Source organism: Lactuca saligna, chromosome 8 (genome assembly GCF_052625555.1).
Source record: "Lactuca saligna cultivar CGN05327 chromosome 8, ASM5262555v1, whole genome shotgun sequence".
NCBI lineage: Eukaryota > Viridiplantae > Streptophyta > Magnoliopsida > Asterales > Asteraceae > Lactuca > Lactuca saligna.
Genome location: NC_136424.1, coordinates 150,145,335 through 150,156,354, shown reverse-complemented (window position 1 = coordinate 150,156,354; position 11,020 = coordinate 150,145,335). Strand labels below are relative to the sequence as shown.

The following is an 11,020-nucleotide window of genomic DNA, read 5'->3' as shown; positions in this document are numbered from 1 at the left end:
TGAGTAAAGCTATAATTATTAAATATATACATAAGAGTTGTATATAATTAAGGTTTGATAGACTTAGAATTTGTGATTTAGCTTTATTTCCTGTTCCTTGTTTGGTTGTGGACTTAGCATAAGATCACTTATTCAAAGGTATATTTAGTCTTGGTTATGTATGATTCGTATGCACTAAGTGATTATAGAAAGACCAAGTATGGATTACATTATACATATTCATGTGAAGAGATACCACAAATACCATTGTCATTGTTTACTTATATTAGTAAACTCCTGTTGTAAATCGCAGAACACTATGAAAGTTAGGATATAATGTGTTTAGAACTAATATATATTTGTTCAGTATCACCTAACCCGTAACTGCTATAGAAAACTTATCATTAATTTTCTCTTAAATTATTTTAGAGAAAGATGCCTCCAAGAAAGAATCCGAGACATGTCAATTTTAATGAAGCATCTACACCACCTCCGCCACCACCTCAACATTTTGATGTTGTTATGTTTCAGGCGGTGGCCATTGCGGCTGTAGTAGCTGCTATGCCACACATAAATACAACTTGTGCCAGTGGATTTGGGTGTGGTGCTTATCCCTCAAATCATGGTGAAAGTCTTGGATACCCACGAGAGTGTACTTATAAGGACTTCACTAATGGAAAACCTAGAACCTTTAATGGAACTGGGGGAGTCATGGCTCTAACTTAATGGATAGAGAAAACTGAAGCATTCTTTCAAATCTGGTCGTGCCCTGAAGGGAGAAAAGTGAAATTTGTTGCCTGCACTTTTGCTGACGAGATCTCACATGGTGGAATGGCCATGTACAGTAACTAACTCTTATATTGTCTGACTCAATGAGCTGGGAGAATCTAAAATCAATGATGATGCAAGAGTACTTCCCGACGGGCAAAGTACAAAAGCTCAAGCAAGAGCTTTGGGGCCTTACCATGGTATGTACATACATCACAACTTACACCAATAGGTTCACTGATCTGGCAATCCTATGTCCTGGAATGGTTGCTCTAGAAAGTAATAAAATCGAAAGGTATATCTGGGGACTATAACCTCATATTCAAGGGGGTGTGTTAGCTTCAAAGCCTGTTACATTTGATAGTGCTAAACAATTGGCACTGTCACTCATAGATCATGGAGTGCGTCAAGGCTTCATGACTGTTCAGAACAACCCAAAAAAACAACAACAATAAAAAGGAAAAGTGATGGAACAAAAGGAAGGGTCAATCTTCCTAAGAACCTTCCAAGAAACAATAGATTATGGCCGTTCACGCTGCTACTATTCTTGTTAACCCTAACCTAGTAAAGCAGTATGTTGGAAAGTTATTGAAGTGCAACAAATGTAATTTCCATTACAATGGAAATTTTCTTGAAATGCATTGTAGGAACTGCAACAAAAAGGGGCATACCGCCCAATTTTGTAGGTCACTTGCGCAACCAATCACTCAATTTTCGAACGTTGGGATAATTCGGGCATGTTATGAGTACGGTGAAAGTAGACACTTCAAAATAGATTGTCCAAAGACAAGAAATGATGGTGGCATAGGAAGAATGTTGGATATTGGTCACGAGGAAGTCATTGCAGACCCTACAGTGGTAACGAGTACGTTTCTTCTCAACAACTCATATGCATGCATTCTATTTGATAGCGGTGCTGAGAAAAGCTTCGTGAGCCATAAATTCAAACACCTACTTAAAAAAATTCCCAACCACTAAAAGATACCTTCGCTGTAGAAATGGCCAACAGGAAAACCGAGTGTACTAATGATAAATACATAGGATGTACCCTCACTCTATATAACTTTTCCTTTCCAATCAACCTAATGTCGGTATCCATAAAAAGTTTTGACGTCATCATTGGTATGGATTGGTTAAGTCCTAATCTTGCCGACATCCTATGTTACGAGAAAGCTATTCGCCTTAACCTACCAAGTAATGAGACCCTTATCGTTTACGGCGAAAAATCTAGTGTGAACCTATAGATCATTTCCTGTATCATGGCATAAAAGTATCTTCGCAAGGAGTACTATGCTTTTCTAGCTCACGTAGTAGACAAAAATCAAGAGGTGAAAATTTTCGAGAGCGTTCCCGAAGTCTGTAATTTCCCCAACATTTTCCTCGATGATCTTCCAGGAGTCCCACCAGAAATACAAGTTGAATTCAGAATCGACTTAATCCCTAGAGTTATTCCCATAGCTAAATCCCCTTATTGTCTTGCACTATGAGTTGCAGGAACTATCCAGCCAGCTAAACAAACTTCTTAGCAAAGGATTCATTACACTACAAGAAAAATGCGATTTTACTAGGGAAGGTTACTATGGAACGTATATTCGTTATTAATCTGCAATGGATCGTGCTATGGAATGTCATTCCATAGCAATGTTGCTACCACATTGTCTAGAAATTTTATTTGTGGTAGCGAGGATGATTTTGTAGCTATTTGCTAGGGAATTCTACTATTGAATATGATTTTGTTTGCTTGTTTTCCTATGGAACAAAACGTGTAGCTAATTTGTGACGGTATTTTTATGGATGTTGTATGCTTTAATAATCTTATACTATGGTAGAATTATTGTTATGATCAATGGAATTTGTAAGATATGGTTACAATGAAATGTTTTTGAATTGGTAAGATGTGTCATCAACTAATGGCTAAAAAATGTAAAAATGAATTAAAGTAGATATTGCTGGCAAGCAAACTCGAACTTAAGGTTATGCAAGAAAACGGCATGGTTAAGCCAGTTGTTCTAATCAAGTTGTGTATAGTTTCTTGAAAACATAGTATATAATGAATAATTAACAACGAATTCATTACAAACTTATTTTTAATTACATTAACTATACTTCATCACAAAAATAACATGGGTTTTACGTATACTTCATCCTACTCAAACAACACATCAAGCAAAAATGACTAAAATGCCCTTTTAACATAATTATGTAAACACAAAACCAAAATAAAATTATAGTAGTACTATACAACTTCACATACAATACAGTAAGAACACTAACATTCAATGTCCAATCTATTATTAACCATTAATATTTTTAAGAAATATACAAAATCTACAATACTCTAGATACCAACCACAAACTATGCAATATCTTTGTTGATCTAAATCCTCTGCATGGCCTATTGCAAATGCACCATTAGCAGAATGACGTGGGTTTGCACATTGGAATGTGATGTTGTTCATTGTAAGTATATGAACAGCATCAACATCCCACAACAATTGTTTGGCACTATCAACAGCATCGGTGTACTCCCCATCATCCAGAACTGCCCAGCCAAAATAGGCATCAATTAATTGTAAACCTACACATTAAATTTAATATCCATCAATTAATCCAATCTATCCTTTTCAATACAACAGTAAATATTATACAACACAACACAACTAAATACTAACTCCAACCTACAAACATGCCTTCATTAACTATATACATAATTTAATATACATATATACCATATATACATACCTTCATCACATTAATGAGGCCCTCTTGAAATGTAGATCATTCCAAGCAAATAAATTTCCTCAAGATGATCTTCATTTGCTTCTTGTCTCAACAAAGACAATTCTAAATCAAAATTTCCATAATAAAAGCACTTATCCTGTTGACAGAATAACAATATCAATGTATAACATCACTGACACAAAACATTAATAAATGGTATAAATTACATATAATTAATGAAAATAAACATACAATTCCTTGTCTGAACATAGCTTCAATGTTATTATGCAATGCACATGTACGTATAAATGAATTAGCATTCTTATTTTTGGGACCCATTCCTTCAATCATGTCAATGCATGCTGTTCTGAACACTTGAGGATCACCCCCCACTTCATACATCCTTTTTTTAACTTCAAAATCTTAAATACACAGTAAATAACAAATAAATATAGTTGTATTTCATCAAATATACATTCATTAGTTGATATTTATTGAGAATTACCAAAGTCTTGCAGAGACGATGTCTTTCGCAGATTCTAACCCTAATACTACAAATATCCGACTCAAAATCTCTAATGGGAGATCATCTAACGAATGGCGACTTCTAGTATTCGACATTCTACTTACAAAATACACATTGGAGTAGTTGATTTCAATTCCTTTTTAAAAAAATAAGCCTAACTATGAAAAACGGTGTAACGGGGTATGGAAAAAATACTTACTTTATGATAATCTGGTCGCGAGGAGTACAGGAGTGTCTATTATCAGAGAATATCATTTTCTAAGAATGATTACCCTTCGACAATTTGGGGGTTTTAGTGTTTTTATGGAGATTTATCGTTCGGAAAAGTTGAGACCTTCTAAATGGTTGAAGAACCGATAACGCCGGTGTGAAGTCAGAGCTTTTGATGGCGCTTAATGCTTTAGAGTGCAGAAAGACCAAAAGAGTTAGCAATAGAAACTTTTTGGGCATTAAGATTTTTGCCACATTTTTTTGGTGACTTTGACAACTTTGGCCCTGGGTAACAATACTTTTACATTTTGGTAAAAAAAAGACGTAAAAAAACTTAAGATTTTTGACACAATTTTTTAGCCACTTTGACAATTTTAGTCATATTTGTAAAAAAAATTATAAATTTGGCATAATATACACGAAAAACATTTAGGTTTTTCCTTAATTCTTTAGCCACGTTGATACTCTTATGCTATACAGTCAACACTTTTACATTTCGACATAAAAAATACAAAAAATATTCCGGGGGAAGCCCGGGTTTTCTTCCTAGTTTACATTAAACCCAAAAACATCTAGTCATTATCTTTTTCCTCCTCTTCTTCTTCATTGCTCGATGTACTATACTTATAACTACCCTCGCTGTCAGGAATACCATCATCATCGTCCTCATGAATTTCACCTTCTTTATTAATATTATTTTCATTATATTAACCATTGCTTGACATTTCGTGATCATCATAATTGTTTGTATCGGCTACACTTGGTGTAATGATTTCATTTGATTCAACTTCATCTTCTTGGAAAGCAACGTCTTTCTAAGGATGATTTTCATCAGTCCAACCACAAGGTTTAACTTTAAATACAGCCCACCAGTCCAAGTTGCTTGTTTTGGAACTTGGGTAAGTAATGTAACACACTTGAGTGGCTTGGATGGCTAAAACAAATGGCTCGAACTTGTTGTATTTTCTTTTGACATTTATCTCGACCAAGTTATATTGTTTGTGAACCTTAACTCCTATGTTAAGTATTGAATCAAACCAATGATATTTAAACAAAACCGTGGTTTTAATTAGGTAACCAGGGTACTTGACTTCTAAAATTTCCTCTACCTTACCATAATAATCACCTCCTTGGCTACTAACACACAATCCGCTATTGCTTGTGGATTTGTTCAGACTATGAGCTTCTGTGTAAAACTTGTAACCATTGACAAAGTATACACTATATAATTTCATTTTTTTTCGAATGAAATTTTGGAAAGGTCAGATATATACTTGTTGTTTATCAGGTTCTTACGTGCCTATATGAAAAATGGTAAAACACTTAATTAGAGTTAATATTAACCATAAAAAAAATTAAAATTACAAAAATAACACCCACATAGTTTTGAAACCATATTGCAAAGTTCTTCTCAACTTTAGCTGCATGGATCTGTTCATCCATATCTCCCATAAGTTCATTGAAATTTTCTTCAAATAATATGTATCACCAGTTGAATAACATTTTGAAGTTGCTATAAACGTAATAAACAAAATCATGCATGTTAATGTAATTAATTCATAGCAATTACACAATAAATGATTATTATAATTAAAATTGATGCATATGTTACGTACCTGATGTAATGATTGATCTTACATTCATTAAGGAGTATATAAGCTTGGGCAGCATGCACTTCCTCATCAGACATCATTCTATTCGTGAATCTTCCATAATTTCACCCACAATATGAAAATATACCTAGCATGTCGTTATTAGCATCGACTTGCTCATCTCCTCCTCCATCATCATTTTGAGGCAACTTTCTATTACGTGTGGGGACACCACTCTCAAAATAATGAGAGCAAAATATTGATACTTCATGTAGCAAGTACGAATTAACAACGGACCCTTCCACACTAGCTTTATCCTTCATATCTTTTTTCAACTGTTTTGGATAACTATAGTGAAGATTATTTAAATTAGCTTACAAAAGTAGCAACATACATTATGATGTACCATACAAACCTTTCAAATGGATACATCCACCGATATTGGACAGGACCGACTATCTTCGCTTCATATGGCAAATGTACTGCTAAATGTTCCATGGAGTTAAAAATACCAGGGACAAAGATGGTCTCTAATTTACATACTATTATTGGGATCTCGGTTTCAATCCTTTCCATGTCTTTTGTTGCGATTTATGTTGTTGTTAATGTTTTGAAGAAAATACTCAACTCTGTTAATGCTTCCCACACTTGTTTTCGCAACATCTCATGAAATGCAATTGGCATCAATCTTTGCAAAAAAAAAAAAAAAAAAAAAAAAAAAAAAAAAAAAAGACATGACAATCGTGGCTTTTCATTCCGAACAGTCTACACCCTGTTAAATCAACACACCTCCCCAAATTTGAAACATAGCCATCGGGGAAACGCAATTTGTCCATCCATTGGCATATGGCTTTCTTTTAATTCTTCTCCAAAGCGTAGTATACTATTTCATTATCTGCGGCTCCTTTTCTCTTACTACAATATAGCTTCAGATCTCTTATGGCTGCTACGATGTCCTTCGTCTTCCCTTTGAAATCTATTACAGTGTAAAAAAAAATTCAAATACATTTTTCACAATATGCATAAAATCTAAATTATGTCTTATGAGGTTTTTTTTCCAATATGGTAAATCCTAAAATATGCTTTTCTTTTGCCAACCATAATCGCCACATCTTTTTTTTACATCATCAGCATTTAGTTCAGTCACTTTTACCAAACCTAATTGTTCAATCTCCCTTAAAGTTTATACACCATTCTCACTTGGAGGAGGACCTTCTATCACTTCACGATTCTTCTTGAACTTATTTTTATCCTTTCTATATGGGTGATTTACCTCTATAAATCTTCTATGGCAGTCAAACCATGACATCTTGTTACCATTCTTTAGTCTGAATGCTTGTGTATGTTTCCTACAATGTGGACATGCTAGCTTACCTAATGTAGACCATCCGGACAACATTGCATATGCTGGAAAATCGCTTATTGTCCATATCAAAGCTGCTCTTAGATGGAAATTTTGTTTTAAAGATATATCATATGTGACTGCGCCTTTTTCCCATAAATGCTCCAACTCTGCAACAACTGGTTGCAAAAATACATTTATTTTATTTTTAGGGTTTGACGGTCCTAGAACAAGTGCAATCAAGAACATGTAAGGCTCTTTCATGCACATAGAATGTGGCAAATTATAAGGTGCTATAATAATAGGCCAAGATGAATATTGTTTTCTAAATGCTCCATGTGGTGCAAATCCCATATGTACTTAGGCCTAATCTTACATTACATACTTCTGCTACAAATGAAGGATGACTTTTGTTAAAGTGCTTCCAAGCTTCTAAATCGGATAGTTAACACATTACTCCAGCATCATGTCCATGATTCTCGGAGTGCCATCGCATGGAAGCGGCTGTAGTTTGTGAAGCATACAGTCTCTTCAACCTTGGAGTCAAGGGTAAGTAATGCATTTTCTTAAAGGATACGTGAGAACATCTGGCCAAATTTTTTGACCATTTATACCTATCTGCATTGCATAATATGCACAGATAAATATTTTTGTCTTGCCTCTAATATATCATACATCCAAACCTACAGAAATCAATCATATCCATAGGCAAACCAGGTGCTTATATTAACTTTTTGCTTTCATATAAACTACGTGTAACGACCCGTTCCTGGTACGTTAATTCATTAGTAATTGTTGTAAGTTTTCAAGAGGGACTCGGCGAGTTCTAGCCTGACTCGCCGAGTAGGGTCGCGTCTTCGAGCACGCGTAAGCCGGGGACTCAGGGAGTCCATGTCCCTGACTCGGCGAGTCCATCCGTCCGGGTGAAACCCTAAATCCCCGGGTTGCCCACTATTTATACCACCTTATAGCCCCCATCCTCGCCTCCCTCACCCTGAGAACGCAATGATAGAACTCTAATCCTCCCTTGAAGAGCTTATATGTGTTTTGGTGCCATTTTGTGAAGGTGTGAAGAAGGAGAAGAAGGAAGAAGCAAGGAGAAGTGTTGTAGTGCAAAGATCCAAGGCCAAATCAGAGTTAATTGAGGTATTTTCGGAGTTTCATCTTGTTATATGCTTTAAACTTCCATTAGAGCTCTCCTAAGAGCTAGTTGATGCTTGTTCCAAGCCTTACACTTGCATGAACGTCTTATTAAGTCGGAATATCTATGGATCTGAATGTTGGGGTGTTGTAGAGCCCAGATCTACTGTCTTTTTGGAGTTATATTGCATGATAACCATAGATCTACCTATTTTATGCATCTTTTAGCCTTATTTCCCTTATTCATGAGGTTGTACACGTAAAGTTGGAAACTTTACGTGGTAAATCAGCTTATTGGACTCAGATCTATCAATTGTATGCATTGGATTCAAACAAAATCAAGTAAAAATCAGTTGCATGGCGGCAACTCGGCGAGTCGGAAGAACGACTCGGCGAGTTGGGTCGCGAGTTCCCGATTCCTTCATTTTTACCAGTGTCGAGTGAACCCAGTGAGCTAGAGAGTGGACTCAGCGAGTTGAGGGTGAACTCAGTGATGGAGGGACTCGGCGAGTTGTTCATCAACTCGGCGAGTCCAAGGAAATCTTCTTGGGATCAAGAACAACTCGTCGAGTTTGTTCATCCGGCTCGGCGAGTCGGATGAAGATTGTCTGAGTTCTTGGATCAAGAGGGTACTCGTCGAGTCGATGCCAGACTCGACGAGTAGCAGCGAGTAAGAGTGAAAAGTGAGAGTAGGACTCGGCAAGTTGGGTGGCCCAACTCGGCGAGTCAGCCCAAAAGAGAGTTGACTTTGACCGAGGCTAAAAGAGTCATTCTACCCCAAGCGCAGTGTTTAGTATTTGATTGAGTGTGTTTATGGACTTGTAGCCGAGGAGATTCAGGAGCGGCAGCCGTTAGCTTCCCGAGCCACACACTCAGCAGCCAGCTTACGAGGTGAGTTTCCTTCCAGTAGGAACGGGTCTAAGGCCACAATGCTGGCCCGTTCAGTTAGCAGTAGTTTCCGGATTTAGGTCCGATGCAGTAGTTAGTATGTTCGATGCCTTCGTGGCTCGAACAGGATTTGTGTGCTATGTTTTATGTGTTAAGTATTATGTGTTCCGGGCCACGGCCCGATGTAGCATGTCGTATATGTGTTATGCTAGTTGATGTGTTATGCTATGCCATGTTCAGTCAGTCAGTTCCGGACTTCGGTCCGATGCAGTTAGTTCCGGACTTCGGTCCGATGCAGGGGACAAGGTCCCAGTCAGTTCCGGACTTTGGTCCGATGCAGTTAGTTCCGGACTTCGGTCCGATGCAGGGGACAAGGTCCCAGTCAGTTCCGGACTTCGGTCCGATGCAGTTAGTCCCGGACTTCGGTCCGATGCAGGGGACAAGGTCCCAGTCAGTTCCGGACTTCGGTCCGATGCAGTTTCCGGGCTTCGGGCCGATGCAGTGGGCAAGGCCCAATATGTGCTTATATGTTATTGTATGGTATGTGGTAGTTTGGGGGAGCTCACTAAGCTTCGTGCTTACAGTTTCAGTTTGGTTTCAGGTACTTCCGCAAGCAAAGGGAAGAGCTCGGGGTGACAGCATCGCACACACCACAGCATAGCTTTTATCCTGGGGAGGTCTTTTGATGTTTTGGATTGATGTTGTATGATACAGTTTTCCGAACAATATTTTATTATGTTTTGGGGATACATCGCGTATGTTTTATGTTATGATACTTATATTATGGTTTTGATTATATTGAAAAACGAAAATTTTTGGGTCGTGTTTTTGGGTCGTTTCAAGTTGGTATCAGAGCCCTGGTTTGAGGGATTCGGATACACTTCCGGGTGTATCTGAACTCATACTAAGGGAAATAAAAGATTTTAGTAAAATAAAAATGTTTTACAAAAAGAATTTTGAAAGCACTTAGAAAGAAAGAATTGTTTTTAACAAGATAGAGGTGTGTGCATGCGGTCAGCCGAGCTCAAGTAAGTACTCCCAAATTACCCATACAAGTTATTTGTTCAGTTTCAGTTTCAGTAGAACAGCATGCTAGTATAGGGCTAAGGATCTAGGAGAATGCCTTATGTGCCTGCTTATGTGTTACAGCTTTATGAGTATTGCATGCTAGAATTGAGTAGACAGCAGTAGGATAGCCTGTTTAGGTTATGCCTGATAGTATGAGCTTAGCATCCTATGCTAGTGCAGTTTCTTGTTATAAGAATAGTTTTGCCTGAGTCTGTTTCCCTTGTCCGAATGCTGCTTGCTTCGTGCTTGGTGGGGTTCTGAGTAGTGGGAGTTAGCCATTAGGTGAACACGTCACACCACATGTGACCAGGTTTGAATAATCCCAGAGTGTTGGAACTGGCCCTATTGCGCAGCTCTTGTTTGAGTCCAACCATTGTAGGGACGGATCTTTTACTTGAAGGATTATATGATCCTCATCACATGTGATGGTGTTTAGGTGGTGGCTAGCTGGCATTATGAGGAGACCTACAACAGCTGAGGACCAGTCGTGTTGAGCTTGAGGTTTCCCTAGGGCAAGCCTAGGATGAGAGTAGCAGAGAATGGCAGTAGTAGAAGTGACTTGGTGGAGTCAAGGCAGTTCTTGAGGAAAGTACGGATAGATGTGGAAGGTAGTATGGGCCCGTACTACTGAAAGCAGAGGATCCGTACTCGAATCAAGGAAGGCCAAGATAAGACCAGGAAGCTAGTAGTAGTATCATGATCCCTTGAGATATTTCAGTGTTCTGATGTTGTTATGAAATGTTTCAGAATGGTAGTTTTGCGTCCGAGACCAGCAGTCGGCAGCTC

The 11,020-nt window shown here is 37.7% G+C and overlaps 1 protein-coding gene across 1 annotated transcript; it reads right to left on the bottom strand.

Moving 5' to 3' along the window:
• Positions 1 to 3,499: 3,499 nt before the first annotated feature.
• Positions 3,500 to 4,089, bottom strand: LOC145010178 (F-box protein At2g35280-like). Its single transcript, XM_078968751.1, has 3 exons — positions 3,974 to 4,089; positions 3,721 to 3,871; positions 3,500 to 3,625 (listed from the first exon to the last, which is right to left on the bottom strand). The coding sequence occupies exons 1-3, from the start codon at positions 4,087 to 4,089 to the stop codon at positions 3,500 to 3,502; spliced, it is 393 nt and encodes a 130-aa protein (XP_078824877.1).
• Positions 4,090 to 11,020: the final 6,931 nt, after the last annotated feature.